The 18,129-nt window shown below is 42.7% G+C and overlaps 1 protein-coding gene across 6 annotated transcripts in view; it reads right to left on the reverse strand.

The window, feature by feature from the left end:
• GRK4 (G protein-coupled receptor kinase 4) overlaps positions 1-17,763 on the reverse strand; it is a 186,055-nt gene extending 168,292 nt beyond the window's left edge. For 3 of the 6 annotated variants that reach the window (XM_075570342.1, XM_075570326.1, XM_075570307.1), the window contains exon 1: positions 17,462-17,761. In XM_075570342.1, coding sequence (XP_075426457.1) covers positions 17,462-17,513 — 52 coding nt within the window. In that variant the 5' untranslated portion in view covers positions 17,514-17,761. Of the gene's footprint in view, positions 1-17,461 lie in introns of all 6 variants that reach the window. The other 3 variants (XM_075570299.1, XM_075570334.1, XM_075570359.1) reach the window with 2 other exon arrangements.
• Positions 17,764-18,129: the final 366 nt, after the last annotated feature.

The raw sequence follows: 18,129 nt of genomic DNA on the forward strand, positions 1-18,129 counted from the left end.
GGCTGCTGGACATGTCCCAGTATACAGTATTTGTATTCAGATGAAATAAAGGAATATTTGTTCAGAAGAACACAGAGGTTCTATGTAATCTGTTTTGCTGATTTCTGGAGCGGCCGAGATAAAGGTGTGGATGATTGCTGTCCTAGCTATTATTTTTTTTTGACCTGAATCAAGGGGTCCCCCAGGAGTTTCTCCGTGCTCCTGCGACGTCCGAGAACCCCTAGGTTCTTCTGTTCCGCTTCCAGGAAAAACCATGCCATAAAATTGCAGCAGGGTCTGGGCTCGAACGTCATCGGGAGATTACATTGCGTGTTTTCACCGGAAACCCAGAAGCCATATTTGTCGTTTATGGTGTGCCAAAGCCAGGCTCAACCCCCCCCCCCCCCCCCATATATCTGGGGTGGTGGGTGTTACCCAGACGTCAGGGTACAACATACCAGGGCAGAACCCCCAACCCCCAGTTCAGCAAAGATTTTTTTCAAATATATAATCAATTTTGGGGGCGGACTGTTGCTTTAAGAATGGTTTCTGTCCAAGGCCACACACTTTTACAACATTTATATATAGTTGCTCTGACACTTATCTTAAAGTGTCTGGCATCCGCAGCATAAACATCGACACTGCTGGGTTGTATTAACTGACGGAAGTCGAACTTAGCCTAATTTTTATTTTTTTATTTTTTACTGTGACCAAATTCTGATGCTTTCAATGAAACGCAAAAATTGGTACAGAACCTCGCTCAAAGTCCAAAAAGGTGCTGTTTGCTGCCGGGGAAGTAAACTGAACCTAATCTAAATAACACAGGGGTGAAACATGTTAGAGCTATCAGGAGGGGACTCCCTTCTTTTTATCCTGTTTGCCCATGGTTAAATAAAGGCTTTTTTTTAGCGCAGTCCAGCCTCATCATTTTTGCCTGCAGTGCCCGCTGATCTACTTTCATTTTTCGTTTGTTTAATCTAAATTAGATTTGTTTCAGTGAAACGACCTGTAGAATCCGGCCTTACGGTGGTGATGAGGCGGGATTTATACGCTGCGTTACAGCCGCTTTTAGCGCTGGGAATACACTTGGTACCAAAGTGAAAGAGCGGGGTACAGGCATACCCCGGTTTAAGGACACTCCCTTTAAGTACACTCGCGAGTAAGGACATATCGCCCAATAGGCAACCACGTCCTGAACAGCAACACCAGCTACACTGATGCCCGGGGGTGCCGCGCGATTGTCATCCAGCCAGGACTCAGTATCCCATCATGCAGCTTGCGGCAGTCCACAAGCTCATTGGCTGGATGACGTCACTTCCGGTTCACTCCGTGTTGGCGCCGTCAGGCAGTGAGCTTGGAATCCCATCATGCCGCTCGCGACATACTCACAGCCCATTGGCTGGATGTCGTCACATCCGGTTAACTCCCGGTATATCAATGGCCTGCACACGGGTAATGTACTCTTTGAAAAAGCCCAATTTGCGGGTGAAACGCGTTAGAGGCGCAGGGGTATGCGTCCCCCCTCTTTTTAACCATGCTTCATTAAAGGATTTGTTATACAGCACAGTCCAGCTTCAGCAACTTTCTTCTTCTGCCTTGTGGTGCCCGCTGAATTGCCTCTCCTCACCGGAACAGGTACACTTCTTTAACACCAGCTCCCTACCTGTACCGAAGCTGTGCGCAAGCGGGGAGACTATAGAGCTTGTTGCAAATGCGTTATTTACATCAGTTATGCACGTACAGTATATAATGGTTGCAGTACATTACATGCATCGGTAAGTGGGAAAAAGGTAGTGCTTCACTTTAAGTACATTTTCGCTTTACATACATGCTCCGGTCCCATTGTGTACGCTAATGCGGGGTATGCCTGTAAGTAGCTAGAGTAGTTAGTTGCTTGCAGAAGGTTCTAGGACATTACAGGGGTTTTTTGGGGTAAGCTTGACTTACTTATTGCTTTCATCTATTCATATGTTGTATAAACCCGTTGGAAATGGCAGAATCCTTTAAAAATGTATTGTGGCTTCATACCGTATAACCTGATAAAAATGTAGTGACTTTGGGAAACCAACACCCAATTAACCCGTGTACGAAAAAAAATTACTATTGCTGTGGTATAGTCTATATTTTTCAATAAACAAATATAATACAGTACTAACATTTTAATGTATTAGTTTAAAATATAAGGGAACCTCTGTTGAATTGATTAATCAATGTATGTATATTATATATTTTTGCTTATGTATTATATTTGTTGTATGGCATCGGACACTCAATCTCCCCGCTCCCCCGTCATTTTGTTTTTGCAAATACAAATTGTACAGTTCTGTTATTTGATTGCCAAGTAATAATGTTTGTTTCAATAAACGTTATGAACAGATACAAAAAAAAACACATTAAAGCAATACCACAGCTTACAAAGACTGGCGGTTTCTTTCTAGAGGGCTTGTTTTTCTTTCTGACGTCAATGAAATCAGAAAAAAAAAAAACAGAACTGCATCTCTGATTACATCCACATGTGGTTTTTTTTGTAAGATGATAAGTACAGTATATACCAGCCCAGGTATTTGTCAGACATGCCATAGGACCTAGGTATTTCCTCATTAGCGTGTCTGAGCAGCAGAACGAGGCGTGAGTCACAGTACACGTGCAAAGGACTCTGGGGGCATGTAAAGACTTCAGTTTCTTGTTCACAATATCCTCTTAGGCGAGATTCACCAGAAGTCTGCTTGTCTGCAAGTACACAGCGTGGTGGCGTGCATGCAGTGTGTACGGTATACAGTTTTTCTGTGTGGATGCAGCAGTCACAGTATGACAGATAGGTAACACTTTATTAAATAACCTGCGGACTGGCTGTATCTCTCCAATTTGTATTTCCTTTTTATTAATTTTTTTTTTTGCCATTTCAGCAGTTTAAATTACATATACGGTAAGCCTTTCTAAAAGAGGTTTGCCAGCTTTTTTAACATGATTAGTCTTGTAACTCAGACATTATCCTACTGCTTTTTAATGGAACTTTGTACCACAGTAAATATGTAATCAATGCAAATCCTTTGAGATATTTTTTTCATAAAACTATACTGTAAAAAATATATATCTATTAAATTGCTTTTTAAAATCCATGCCCGTTTACACATTTTAAAATAGATTTTACTTTTAGAATATTGCCTTTATTTTTTCATTATTATAATTTTTTTGCTTCAGTGCCAAATCCCGTCCAGAGAGTTCAAGCTCTGGAAAACTCTAAGTACTCATAAGATCTTAAAATGTATATAGTTACATTGATCCAGAGAAAGGCAAACGAAAAACCGCAGGAAAACATTGGGCAATTATGTTCATAAGCAGATAAAAAAAAAACAATGCTTCTCGACTCCAATAATAGCAATCAAGATTTCTACCTGGATCAATACTACACTACGTTTAACCTATTTGGCATACTCCTGTATACTTTTATTTCTAAAAGAGGTTTAGCCTTTCCTTAAATGCATCTACTGTATCTGCCATCAGTCCTTATGCATATATAATAAAATTTGATTTAAAAAAACATGCCTTTCCTTTTGCTGCTGGTAAACCTCCTTTCCTTATACTGTATCTCAAGGGATGACATCCTGACAAACATACATTTTATTCCAAAATCACAAAGGAAGTTTTTAATATTGATGACTTTATTTTATGTACATCCACACATATTGTTTACTTATTGGAGTGTGCGTGTGGGTATCAATACGTAGGCAGAACCAAACGCAGCCTTAAGGTCCGTATTCAGGAACACGTCATAAATATTAAAAATGGTTTTGAAAAACACAGTGTATCCAGACACTTTTTGGTACACCATAATAAAGATCCGTCTAGTCTCACTTTTAAGGGGATTCAGTTTATTCCTGTAAATAGGAGAGCTGGGGACAGAGTCAAAATATTGTCTTCTAAAGAGACTTATTGGATACATAAGTTAGATACTATGTCCCCTAAAGGGTTAAATGAGGATGTGGATATTTGGGCACTTTATTAAATCTCTAGCCCTTCCCCCCTTTGAACCCAGGGGATGTGCTACTAATCATTGTATCTCTGTTTTCCCTGCTTTGCTTTACTCTATATTTCTAGTTACATCTTTTATATATATTTAATGATGGTGTCTATTTTAAGTTACTAATATTGTGTTTCTTTTATTCCAGCATGTTTTTAATTATTTATGCCTGGTTTTGTTTATGTGTAGGTTTCAATTTAATATGTATTTTTCGATTTTGATAATAAAGTTGTTGTTTTAAAAGTAAATTACCCATCTTCCCTATCACACTGACCATTACCTATTTTAGATGATTGGTTTACTTTTAATTGGTCAACCAATAAGGTATCTTTGTGAGGTATATAAGACCTCTGGGTAATGGCCTAATTATTTCCTGAAGTAGTTTATTCTACGAAACGCGTTGGATGACATATTTCTATTGCCTTATATTTGCTATTTGCCTATTCATTGGCTTTGCCCTGCTATTATCATTCTTGTGTGCTGATTTGGGCCTTTTTGAGAGACTTTGCAATACTTTATTTACCTCCCTGCCGATTCCATCAATGCTGCGGAGACAGTGACATCATCACGCAGCGTCCCGCGACGGAGCGGCACGCCGAGTGTGCCCCTGCAAGCTGCGGTTTAACCTCCGTGCAGAGGATTCATCTGTTGAGCTACATGAGCTGCTCCAGACGGCTTGGAAGCTTGAGTGGTCCCACTGAGCACCAATACCTGCAGCGGAGCCTGGTTGCTTAAAGGGAAACTCCCTTGGGAGCAAAGTACCGACGGATGAGAAGTCCAGACAAGAACCCTGCCCCAGAACCAACGGAGTGGCACTACCTGAGAGAAGCAAGCACCAGCCTCTCCTGACAACAGCTGCCGAGTGGTAATCAGTGTGAAACACACTAAATGCACTTTACCAACCTTTATTATGTACGCAGATTTATTACCCCTTTAATTGATAATATATTGTAAAATTTGCTTCACTATTTGGCGTTGTGCGCTGTTTTCTTTTGTTTCCATTCTCAAGGGATGAACCTGTATCGTTTGTACTGTCCTTGAGTTGGAAAGTCCCTTCCAAGTTTATTTTTATAGTTTTTTTGGTGACTCTTCTGCATTTTTGTGTAGTTCCATTTTGGAGGTGGCCAAAACTGTATTCCATATTCAAGATTCAGTCTTACTAAAGATTTATGCAATGGCAAAATGATGCTATCTTCCCTTCCATCAATACAGCATTTTATGAATGATAATATTCTGATAGCCTTTGCAGCTACTGCCTGACATTGGGCACTATTGCTAAGCCTACTGTCTACAAGTACTCCTAAATCCTTCTCCATCAAGGACTGACTTAATCTTGTACCATTTGATTTGTAGGTAGCCTGCTTGTTCTTGCGTCCCAAATGAACAACCTTATATTTATCTTTTAAACCTCCCCTGCCATTACCTGCCCAAGCGTCTACTCTAAGGGGTAAATTCTATATAGTCCAAAGCGGACGGTTTCGAAAGGAAAATCCCCATAGGTTGCTTCAGAATATATATAATTTATCCCCAAATCCTCCTGTAGAGAAATCACATCCTGCTCTGATTTTACTACAGTACCTTCCATCACGGTGCGCAAACTTTCGCAGCTGCGCCCCCCCCATGCCCCCCTTACCTCAGTTCCCATCGTCAAATGAAGCCACGGGTCATGTGACCCCGCCGTGTCATTTGACGCCGCGTTGCCATGGCGACACGTCAAGAGCCGCCTGAATCTGTAAGTAATAGGTTGCAGAGGCCTCACGCAATCCCCCGAAGAGCGCGGGGCCTCTGCAACCACCGTGACCCCTACAAAAATCTCCCGCCCCTCCTGGGGGTCGCGCCCCCCAGTTTGCGCACCCCTGCCTTACATACTGTAATTTAGAGACTTTGCTCTATATACCTACCTCAAGGTCATTAATAAACAAGCTAAAAAAGCAGAAGCCCTCTTACTAAACTTTGAGGTAACCCGCTTACAACTTCAGCCCAATCAGAAAAGGTTCCATTTATGACAATGCCCGTGGTCTATCCTTCAACCAGTTGTCAAGCCAATATTTTCACCCAAACCAATTTCCTTTATTTTATACTCTAACCTCGTGTGGCACCGGATCAAAAACCTTTGCAAAGTCAAAATATAGACCACATCTACTGCATTACCCTGGTCTAAATTTCTACCTCCTCAAATAAACTAATAAGGTTGTGGTACTGAACCTGTGAAAATGGAGTCCTTGCATATTAAACATCATTAGTACAAAATATAGGGATAGTGGCACACCACTGTTTGAATAAAGTAAATGAAAAATTCCCTAACTGGTGCTCACCCGGCGTCGATCCCGGCGTCTCAAAGCTGGATCCAGAATACTATGAAAGTTTTTGCAATGGAGGAAGCACACAGGAGCCTTGTATGTAAGTAAACTGACTCTGTATTCAAATCATAAGAGCAGGCATAAATAAGCCAGGTGTATGGTCTGAGGAAAGGACAACTGGTCCTGAAACCTTACGTCTATGCCTGCTCTTATGATTTAAATACAGTCAGTAAAGTTTGCTTACATACAAGGCTCCTGTGTGCTTCCTCCATCGCAAAAACTTTCATATTAAACATCATATTCTGGTGTTGACTGAGCAGAGCTCCTTAAGATACATTGGGTGTATGCCATGGAGGCCAGGTGCTTTATTTACCTTCATTTCATCCAGCCGAATTGTGAGATTGGTAATTTTGACAGTGAAAGTGTTATTTCTCCTTGTCACAAGATCAGGATAATTTAACATGGAAAGGGCGTTAGAGAAGGTGTGGTCCTCGCAATGCACACATAACCATGGAGCTCATCCCCTCATAAAAAGAATATAAACAATTGTAATGTATATGGCAGAAGATATTGAGTATTTTAATCCATCTGGTACTTCAGGGGTTAACGTTGGTTACTATGGCCAGTCAAGCCAGGTGTGTGTGTGTGTGTTGTATAAGACTGAGGTTCTCGAGTCAGCATCTGCTTTGCCAGAGATGGGGTTAAAATATGGCTTCCCGACACTAGAAATAAACAGAACCTTTTAAAAAGCCAATTTAAATTAAATGCCGGGGGCCCGAGCGAGGCCTCTGCAACCTCAATTTACCGGGATTCAGCCGGCTTCTGGACGCGTCACCATGGTAACGCACGTCAAATGACGCTGTGGGGTCACGTGACGCGTCACTTGACCCGCGGTGTCATTTGACACCGGTTCTCCGGAAAGGGGGGGCAGCGCAGAAACTTTGCGCACCCCTGCCTTAAAATCATAAAAATGTCAACCAAGTAGCTAATATACAACAGGGGTGGGATTATGTTGTTTCAATGGGGGAAGAATAGTGCAGAAGTCCCACCATTGTCATATGAAAATCAGATTTCTACTAAGGGAGTGTCCATGCTGGAGCACGTGAACTCTCAATTTCTTCTCGGGAGAGGGATATCAGCTCAATGTTGGATGATAACGCAAGCTAGATTCTTTGTTTATCTTTTTATTTTAAGAAACTGGTGTGCATTTATTGTACCTGTATGTTCTTGTAATGTTTTTTTCTGTAATCTAAGCCCTGTATTTTATAATATTAAATATATTACTTTAATAAGTAATGCTTTCGGCTCTGAATAAACGGTGCCACGTTTTGTGGAGAGTCAAGTACATTTTCAGACACATTTTGCTACAACAGGTGTGTGTGTCTCAAGTGCATAGTTTTTCTTTAATAAACAGGTCCTGGCAGATACATATTTTGTCTGCGGTTATCTTTTGGTGGCGGCGGATTAGATTGCAACCGAGGAAGGATAAATATTAACTCATTTGAAGCACCTTGGAGGAGAAAGGCGAGCAGAGTAGTTTAGTTGTGTGTATTAACCCTGACTGCATAGATAAGTTACATGCTCATTTGTGTGCTGTTCGTGACAGATGATATGTTGGGACGGATTGAGGGGAGATATTGTTCATTTGAGGGACCTTTGTGGAAGGTGAAAAGTGGGTCAGCTAGAGCAGGGGTGCGCAAAGTGGGGGGCCTCCCCCCCAGGAGGGGCAGGAGAACTTCCAGGAGGGAGCACGGCAGCTACAGAGGTCCCGCGCTCTCCTCCAAGGCATTTAAATTAAATGCCGGGGAGCCGTGCGAGGCCTCAGCATCTTCTCCAACCGGGTCTTCGGCGACACATCGTCATGGTAACACTGCGTCAAATGATGCAGCGGGGTTACGTTACCATTTCGTGATGTCACATGACCCCGCGCGCCGCCGGAACCAGGCAGTAGGGGGTTGGGGGGGTCTTGGGCGCGAGGTGAGCAGGCAGAGGGGTTCAGGGTCAAACTTAGCACTCCCCTGAACTAGAGAGCTGTGAATTAACCCTTTTCCCGTATGCAGGTCATGTGCTCACAGGTGTGCCACACATGACAACAATATTGACTAATATGAAGATATTCATTGCACCATACAGAGCATCATGTTTGCTATTCGAAAGGAAGAAACTTATTTAGCACAAATCGAACACAAATCTCTTTGGAAGGTATAATCCAGCTGACACCTGGCGGTTTACTTGACGCTCAATGAATATAGTAAAAATAATATGCCATGGCACAAATATTGCCGTTAAATATATTTCTTCAAATAACTTCTCCCCATCTCCATTTATTGCTCCATATAACACGCTCCCATTTCTCTATGTCACAAAAAGTCAAATAACCTTGACACACTGATATTAAAGATATAATATTATGATTGCCAAAGTATTCTACAAAGCCCTAAAATATAAATACACGAGTGCAGGCTACCGGACTGGCTCCTGCATTCGCGCCAATTTCATCCGGCATCAGCGTTTACTCTGGTTGAGACGCTGCCTGTGGGACATCATCTTGCCTCTGCGGTACAGCGAGTCTCGGTGTGCCTGCACTATCCGACTGCATGAGCTGGCTTTCCAGGCTCTCAAAGATACCTTTATGTGAACCTGCTACAGGCATACCCCGCATTAACGTACGCAATGGGACCAGAGCATGTATGTAAAGTGAAAATGTACTTAAAGTGAAGCACTACCCTTTCCCCACTTATCGATGCATGTACTGTACTGCAATCGTCATATACGGGCATAAATGATGTAAATAACGCATGTGTAACAGGCTCTATAGTCTCCCCGCTTGCTCACAGCTTCGGTACAGGTAGGGAGCCGGTATTGCTGTTCAGGACGTGCTGACAGGCGCAAGCGTGAGCTGCCGTTTGCCTATTGAGCGAGATGTACTTACTCGCGAGTGTACTTAAAGTGAGTGTCCTTAAACCGGGGTATGCCTGTATGTGTGTATCTTGCAAGTGTGTATCGCCTTCCATTTTATTACAATAACATTTTTATCTTCATACCTTGGAGATAATGCACTAGGGGGTGCGCTATATCCTAGTGCATTATCTCCAAGGTATGAAGATAAAAATGTTATTGTAATAAAATGGAAGGCGATACTGTTATATACAGTGTTCGACAAACCTATACATTTGCTCGCCCCGGGCGAGTGGATTTAACCCCCGGGCGAGTAAATATTGGCCCAAGCAGCACACGTTTGGTACTAGGTGGCGAGTAGATTTTTTTGTGTGGCGAGTAGATTTTTTGGTGATGTCAACCACTGGTTATATATATATAAAATATATATATATAAAATATATATATATATATATATATATATATATATATATATATATATATATATATATATATATATATATATATATATATATATATATACATATATATATATATACACACACACACACAGTGGTTGACAAATTAGCAAAAAATCTACTCGCCACACAAAAAAATTTACTCGCCACCTAGTACCAAACGTGTGCTGCGTGGGCCAATATTTACTCGCCCGGGGGTTAAATCCACTCGCCCGGGGCGAGCAAATGTATAGGTTTGTCGAACACTGTAATATATATATATATACACACATACACATACACATACACACACAGTATATAATTTTTTTTTTTTTAAAGCTTTAAACAAACAGTGCTTATAGCAGGAACTTGACTTCAAAAACTGTTTTTTTTTTTGTTTTTTTTTACAACCCTGGCTGCCATCTTTGATTTGACTTTACCACAGGAATTTAACCAATGTAAAGCTGAATTGTATATATGGACGTACTGCAACTCTATACATAAAGCACCAAGGAACGGCCAGCACTTATATGAAGTAAAATGAAGACCTTCTGCAGTTACCTTTAAATATTAATGCTCTTAAAAAGATGTAATGGAAGCCACTCTTGGCTAACTTTATGCCTTTTCCCCATTTCACATAATTTATTTATGATATACAATAATGCTTTCTATGAAGCACTCCTGTGACATAACATGGCTTAAAGGCAGATAGTTCATTGATAAAAGGAGTGAGCAAACACACACATGTATATACAGTGGGGCAAAGCAGTGGTCCATAAGCCAACTTGCAGAACGACTTAGTAAAAATAGCACCTTTTTCAAGTGACAGAGCTGTAAGAGGTCTTCTGGTACAGAAGGTGTATTACGGAGTAACATCGCTCAGTCAATATGGCCCATTTAAGGAAGGCATTTTATGGTGTCAAAGTTTTTATTAACGAAGGCCCATAAGGACAAAAGATAGCCCCAGCCAACCGCAGGGAGGTTATCTTACAATATAGAGGTTGTGTGACAGGGCTCCCTCCCTGCGACTGTAGGTGCAGATCATGAGAATAAAGGAAACGAGAAGCTATTTTTAACGCAACCGAAATAAAACGTTCTACAGTACAATGTATTAAAAAACATGTTCATAAACCACTTTGCTACCGCAGTGACCAGCAAAGCATAAAATAAACCTTCATGTGCCAACGCGTTGCAGTGTAACGCAGTGGCCCCTGGCAGAGAAATGGTTACACTGGCAGTGAAGGGTTTCGATTGCAGCATTCTCACCTACTCCCAAAAAAAGATCAACTTTTTTTTTAACAACACCAGCTGCCATTTTTGATTTTCCTTTTAATTTAAACCGGCACATAAAAAAATGAAACATCTTAGGAACAGAGATCCAAGGGTCCCCGTAGGAAAGAATAGTGCCGATCAGCTTCAGGGGCCCTCCGGTTAGGATTCTGGAGAGAGAAAAAAAAAATAAACGCCAAAAAATGGGGGAATTGCTGCTTCAAATCTACATTTTAACTAATATAAAAAGCAGAAATATTACTTTTTTTTTTTAAGTAAAAGGAGAAATGCTTGATTTTCTTGTAATGTATATAAAGTACTGTACACACAGCGAACCTCCCTTCTTACCAAGGAAATTCTCCGATATTTAGTTGAATATTTTTTATTCATTCTCTTCCATAATAGAAGTCCTTCTTACCCAATAAGCCTATGGACGTTTAACAGATATTCCCTAATTTCCTTCCCAAGCAAGAGACTTCACATCCTTGGGTATCTGGTAATGCACAGTAAGGAGGTATGAATATCTCTTTCCAGACTCTCGGGCAGCTGTTCAAATTCCCTTCCACCTCTGCAGCATTTACCGATCCCCGGGGAACCTGCGCTACACACCCACAAGGTTCTGTCCAAGTCCTCGAACAGAACGGTGCTATTTTCAGCTTCGGGGACAACCTGGTTCCCCGAGATACTTTCATTTGAGCCGCCATATCCCCTGGAGCCGAAATTAATATGGTTCAGCTGCGACCCGCATACAGTATATGTAGGTCCCATTCAATCCAATACCTTCACTTTAAAAACACTGTATGGTGTTAAAGAGGACGGGGAAGGCATGGTAATTAGTTGTAACTGTATTTCAAAATGAGCTTCTTGGCGAATGCTGTTCTGCACATAAAAGGTTTCTCTGTATATTCTAAACATTGTCCAGCACATTCCATACATTTCTTCAAATACCTCCGGGACTGTCCTGCACCTTCTAAATGTTTCCTTGAATGGTCCAAGAATTGCACTACACACAGATTTCCATGCAGCTCCAGGCTCCAGGTTACGCCTCACCGGATTATATAGTTCATTAAATGTTTGAAATCCCTATACATTAGGAAAATAAAATGGTTTCGCCAAACACAACTCGCCGTATGTTTGCATTACGACCCCTCGGTGGATATACAGGGTTGTTGTCCATGGCTGGACATACAATAATCCTTTCAGTGCCAGAAAAAGGCAGGATTGAATTGCTCTGCTCTGCTCTGCAACGTGCTGCTGGGCCCTATATCACTGAAGGGATTATTCTTCAGTTGTATGGACAGTCAAATTTTCCCTTAGGGCAGGGGTGTTCAACTCTAGTCCTCAAGCCCTTCCAACAGGTCAGGTTTTCAGGATATCCCAGCTTCAGCACAGGTGGCTCATTCAAAGACTGAGCCCCTGATTGAGCCACCTGTGCTGAAGCAGGGCTATCCTGAAAATCTGACCTGTTGGGGATGGGGTGCTTGAGGACTGGAGTTGAGCACCCCTGCTTTAGGGAATAGCTGATAATTAGAAGTTGATGTTAGCAGGTAGTCTAGACATCAAAGTCCTCCAAATACTGCATACATCTGGATGGCCTGTGAAACACACTTCGAAGATGTGCGGACGTAGAAGGAAATTGGACAACGTGGAAATAATGCGTTTGCAAATATATTAAATAAAGGCCTAAAATCCTACCTGCAATTTGCATAATAAAATTATGATTTGAAAATACAAACACCCTGCTTTTGTAAGGGAATAGCGAGGAGAACAAGATTAACTAAGGAATAAACGCTGCAACAGTCTAAAGTTACCATGATCAGGAAAGAGCAGTTGCAGGCTCCTGTAACCCCTGTAGTGCCCTTAGGACGTTCTCTGAATGTCCCAAGGGACTATACCACCAGTGGACCTTATAACGTTCATAGTACGTCATTGCGTTTTTTATGGGATGGACCCTCCTCTTTCATTCACATTATTAGAGGGTGCGTTTCATGACCATGTGATGGCTTCCCAAGCGATCACATGGATGTGATCGCAGAAGTCCTGCCGCACATGCAGAGTGCCGGTCTCTCAGAAACACATCGGTTAATAGTCTCTGGAAAATATCTATAGCACCACTTCATTTAGGGGGGGGGGGTCTACTTTGTCAATTTCATTTTGTGCCGGTCCGGCGCAATCATTAGCATTGTTCAGGCAGCTTAAATCCTCCCTATAAAAGGAAATTATCCAACAGGACAGAATGACTTTGGGGTAGGGTTTCAGGTTTCGTTCTGCAAAACCCTGACAAGAGGCGATCAACGTGCTGTGCAGTACTGTAGATATGGATAAGTGAATTTATTAACTTCTCGCCAGCGGTGAATCCTTTAGGTATATCCGAAACGCACACCCCTCATCTGATCTGTAACCCTTTCTATATAGTAAAGCAAACACAAATACCCCTTGTGAGCACATTCACGTCTCAAACCGGTCCACAACCCTGCCTTTCCCCATTATCTCTTGCCATACAACGCTTCCACGGCAGCCAGGGATTCTGGGTAATGACATGCATATGAGAACACTGTCACTTTTTACTTCTTAGCAATTTTAACATGGACCCCTATAAAAACTTAGGCTGCGCTTATAGTGCCGGCGACAGCAACGTCAAAACAAATGCATTGCCGCCACCGCGTGCGCTTATAGTAAGCGCGACGGCTTGGTCGCGATCACTGGAAGTCATCTCAATTTGATTTTTCCAGCGACCGCGGCCTGACGTCGCCGGCACTATAAGCGCAGCCTTATGCTGCCGAGTTACACAGCACACTGTATACAGTAAACGGAACCCTCCACAAACAGCAATAACAACACCCCTCACCCCGCGACTTAAAGTGTAAAAAAAGCTGTTGGCCAAATTAATGTAACCACTTTGCTGCCAGAGGAACACGCTTTTCATAAATCTAATACGCAAGTTAAAAAACAAAAACAAAAAACACTTACAGTTGGAATACTAATAACGCAAAATCCCAAAGTGTATTTGCTCATTTTGTGTTACTTCCAGACCTAAGAGTTTGGTCTGTTTGCCTATGTCTAGAATCCCAAATGCACGCGCAGAGCTAACTAAAGTATGCTAAAAACAAAATATAGAGGGGAAAATAGTGCATTTGTGCAGCAGTGATCAATAATTCCATTAGGGTAAACAGAGAAGACAGAAATCCCTTTAATTCAGGAGAGCGATCCAGACAAATAAGGAAATTCATGTCATATTCCTATTTACCGGCAATCGGAAAATGGTATTTGAATAGTAATAATAGCAGTTATCAATAGGCTTTCTTATACTTGGTTATAGAGTCCCTGACGGAGTACTTGTGCTTTACAAATCAAGACACATTAATATATATACAGCATGAACAAAAGAGCAAATGCTACAGAAAAAAAAGGGGCAGTACATACAGTATAAATCTTGCAGTTTGGGCTTTAAAACAAAGCGTAGCAAGTCATTTAGAAGGTGTGCCTCTTGGGAAAGTTTAAAAAAAGCACAATCAGATATACATACATTATAACCCCTAAAATGTCTACTTATTAGGTCAATGATATTGAGGCAGTGTGGTTATCAGGTGGAAACAGAAAGAGGCTAACGGATGAGTATGTTAGAACTGGACGTACACATACATACAGTATGCCCCTTAGCTTGTTAGTATTTTCTGCATCAGAATCTTGGGCAGATGTTCCCAACTTAAAAAACACGCATATCCTATGTTTATCACTGGACAATAAATAACGCCGCTGCATGCCATTCATAGATGGAAACAACTCGAGGAGAGCATCTCCAACCCACAGAGCTTACAATCTAGCGGGAGACAAAGTGAGGGCAAACAGTGACGCAGATGCATTTAGGCACACGAGACGCAGGACAAGATGGAGAAACTCCTTGGGTAAGTGGGCCATGAAAATGTAGGGGCCCTGTGCTTCACACGCAGGAGGGGGCAAAAGTCTTCTACACAGTCTCAACCTTCCACAGACATCACCTATTTAATACACTGCGAGGTTGTCTTCCCAACGCTGGAGAACATTTTAGTCCCTACAGTTTTAATGGAGTTAAACGCTTCTCCAGCACTGGGACGACCGATTCACTGCAAATTGACTGGGGGGGAGAAGGGGCTAAAACAGGAATTGAAGATGCATTTTTTTTTTCAAATTAAAAGGGGGTTCATTTTTTTTTTCTCTCCAATGTCTGTGTCATAAGGACATGAATTAAAGATGCCCTTTTTATTAAAAAAAATGTTTTAATAAAAGTGGAAGTTTACATTTTGAAATAAAAGTGGTGATGCTCAAGTACCGCCATGTATCACCACGGCACAAGCACGGGCAAAAAGAACATGGAGTAGTTAGTACAGGGAACGTCCCTCTCCCCAGGCCCCCCCTTGCATGAGGCTGCTGAACGTACAATTGGAATGTACAATACACTGGCTGGATAATAGGGAAGAAATGCAGATAGCTGGTTTAAATATAGCAAGTAGCATCTAAAGTTAGCGATGTTCTCAGGAATATGTTTAAGTACTTCTGTGCCTCGGGGACGTTGAAATGAGTAGCACGGTCTCCCAGCAAATGAGCTAATGTTTTTCAGGGCTCCATCGCAGTTACAATTTCGCTCACGCTATTGAAGTGACTGGGATAAGTCAACGCTATGCGATTTAGTGAATGCGGCTACTGATAGCTGTACTGATAGCTGTGCTGAAAAACCGCCAATCCCTTACATCAGGGGTTCTCAACTCCAGTCCTCAAGCGCCCCCCAACAGGGCAGGTTTTCAGGATATCCCGGGAGAGTCTGTGAGAAAAACGAAGCACAGCTACAGCAGCACAAAAAATAAATAAATAAAAAGAGGATCACCCACGGGTAACTCTCATAAAATGTGACATTTACTGTATTCAGCTCACGTGGACAGCTGGGACAGATAAAGCCACCTACGCATTTCACGTGCCCTGCGCTTTATCAAGGCTTTAGCAATATGATTGAGCCACCTGTGCTGAAGCAGAGATACCCTGACCTGTTAGGCGGGCTTGAGAACTGGAGGTGACCCCTGCCTTACATTTTAAGCTTTAACTCCCCAGCCCCCCATCACAATGGCTAAATATTTCATGTCCACACAGCAGCCTAATGCTTCAGAAATGCATGTTAAGGCTGCCGCGTTGGACTTCCATAAGGAACCCACAACTAACAGGAATAGAGCAAAGTACACATCGCGTAGCATCACTGATAATACTTTCAAAGCCAGCTACACACAGGAATTCTCCGCTGCACCGGGAGTTGTGAAATCAGATTTCTATAGCACATTGTTCTCAAAGAAGTGAGAGGACTCGCGTGCATTTATTCAGCGGATCACCACATACTCCTACCTCCCTCAATTTCTGGCCACCAAAATGATAAACTTAATGTTTAACGTGACCCCACTGGTAGATGGCAAAACAGGGAAGGGGCTATTTGAACTCATGCCCAGAGCCCACAACAGAAGAAAGGAATGTCATTTCCCTACCAGAGACTTGAGGGGTTTTGTGGGAAATTCTAGGCAGGTAGTGGGGGTCGGAAGCTGTGACTATTGGGGGGACCCCAACCATAAGTGCGAAAGAAACTTGAGAGAACGTCGAGAGTGGTCACGCTTTATAAATCACTATATAGAACCGTCTTCAGCAATAGTTCAAACCTAGACAGCAGCGAGACGGTTAAAGACGACTTTCAAAACGCCTTTTAATAAATACTACTCCAGAAAATATAACAATATTACACAAGCAGTTGAGAGAAAATATGAAAAAAAGCACATATTGTTTGAATGTCTCTGTACAGCACAGGAGCAAACAGACTCCAGTTATTTCTGTGGTGTGTTCGTGAGGTATATAAAGTGCTGTATATAAAGTGCTGTATATAAAGTGCTGTATATAAAGTGCTGAGCAGAAAGGGCAAGGGGTGGGTAATATAGACAAAACAGACAGGCTCATTTCAAATTTAGTGTAGGTGATGAGATTTAAAAAACATCTTTTTGTTTACTTTCTTTATACTGTAACATATGCTTCCCGTGCGTACAGGGATTGCACATGCCAGCCACACACACAGGCAGTTATATCCACTACAGGTAGTCCTCGTTATCCAACGTTTCACTTTACAACAAATGGTATATCCAACGCTTTACAATGCAACCCTACGGGCCGTCTTCCGACGCCGGAATGCGTGAACCAACGGTCACCGCCACTGATTAACACGGGACTCACTTTACAACGGTTTCACTATCCCACGCTACTTCCAGAACGGGTTCCGGTGGATAACCGGGGACTGCCTGTACTCTATGCAATGGGATTATTTGGACTGCATCCTCCCAGTCACAGCACTTCCATGCAACACGCTGTAACAATTGAGTAGCATCTCCAGCCCTTTAAACCCCTGTTCTCGCAGCATGCAAAGTGATGGGAGCATAGCCGAGCTGCAGAAGGGAGACACACACACACACAGACAGTCCCATGCGCGCCTGCCTCACACATTCAGGGCTGCAGATCTGCCCTGTCTCCAACTTTATTCTCCCTCCCCAGTCTCTTACCTTCTCGGGCTTTCAGCAAGACAGTGTTGGCCACAATGTTTTCAATCTCCATGATCAAGAAGCAGTGCAGCAGGAAATACACATCTCCGATGCTAGTAATCTTCCTTTACGGTGAGCACCACCTGCCCTGTTCTTGTATAGATCCTGTGTGTGTGCAGCCTCATCTCTTCCACATTGTCTCTGATTTAAGGCTGAGCAGCCCTTGGCACGGAGTGCTCAGTCTGTTCCCCAATGTTGTCTCTGCTTCTCCCTCTGCTTCTCTCTCTCTCTCCCCCTGCTTCTCTCTCCCCCTGCTTCTCTCTCTCTCTCCCCCTGCTTTTCTCTCTCCCCCTGCCTCTTTCTCTCCCCCGGCTTCTCTCTCTCTCCCTGCCTCTTTCTCTCTCTCTCTCCCCCTGCCTCTTTCTCTCTCTCCCCCTGCCTCTTTCTCTCTCTCTCTCCCTGCCTCTTTCTCTCTCTCTCCCCCTGCCTCTTTCTCTCTCTCTCTCCCTGCCTCTTTCTCTCTCTCTCCCCCTGCCTCTTTCTCTCTCTCTCCCCCTGCCTCTTTCTCTCTCTCTCCCCCTGCCTCTTTCTCTCTCTCTCCCCTGGTCTCCTTCCTTCCTGTTTTGCTAGCAGAGTCTGGGCTGCCCTGTAGTGAGGCGGGGACTGTTCCCACTGAGCCCTCCCATAAA

The sequence above is a fragment of the Ascaphus truei genome, chromosome 1 (genome assembly GCF_040206685.1).
Source record: "Ascaphus truei isolate aAscTru1 chromosome 1, aAscTru1.hap1, whole genome shotgun sequence".
Lineage (NCBI taxonomy): Eukaryota > Metazoa > Chordata > Amphibia > Anura > Ascaphidae > Ascaphus > Ascaphus truei.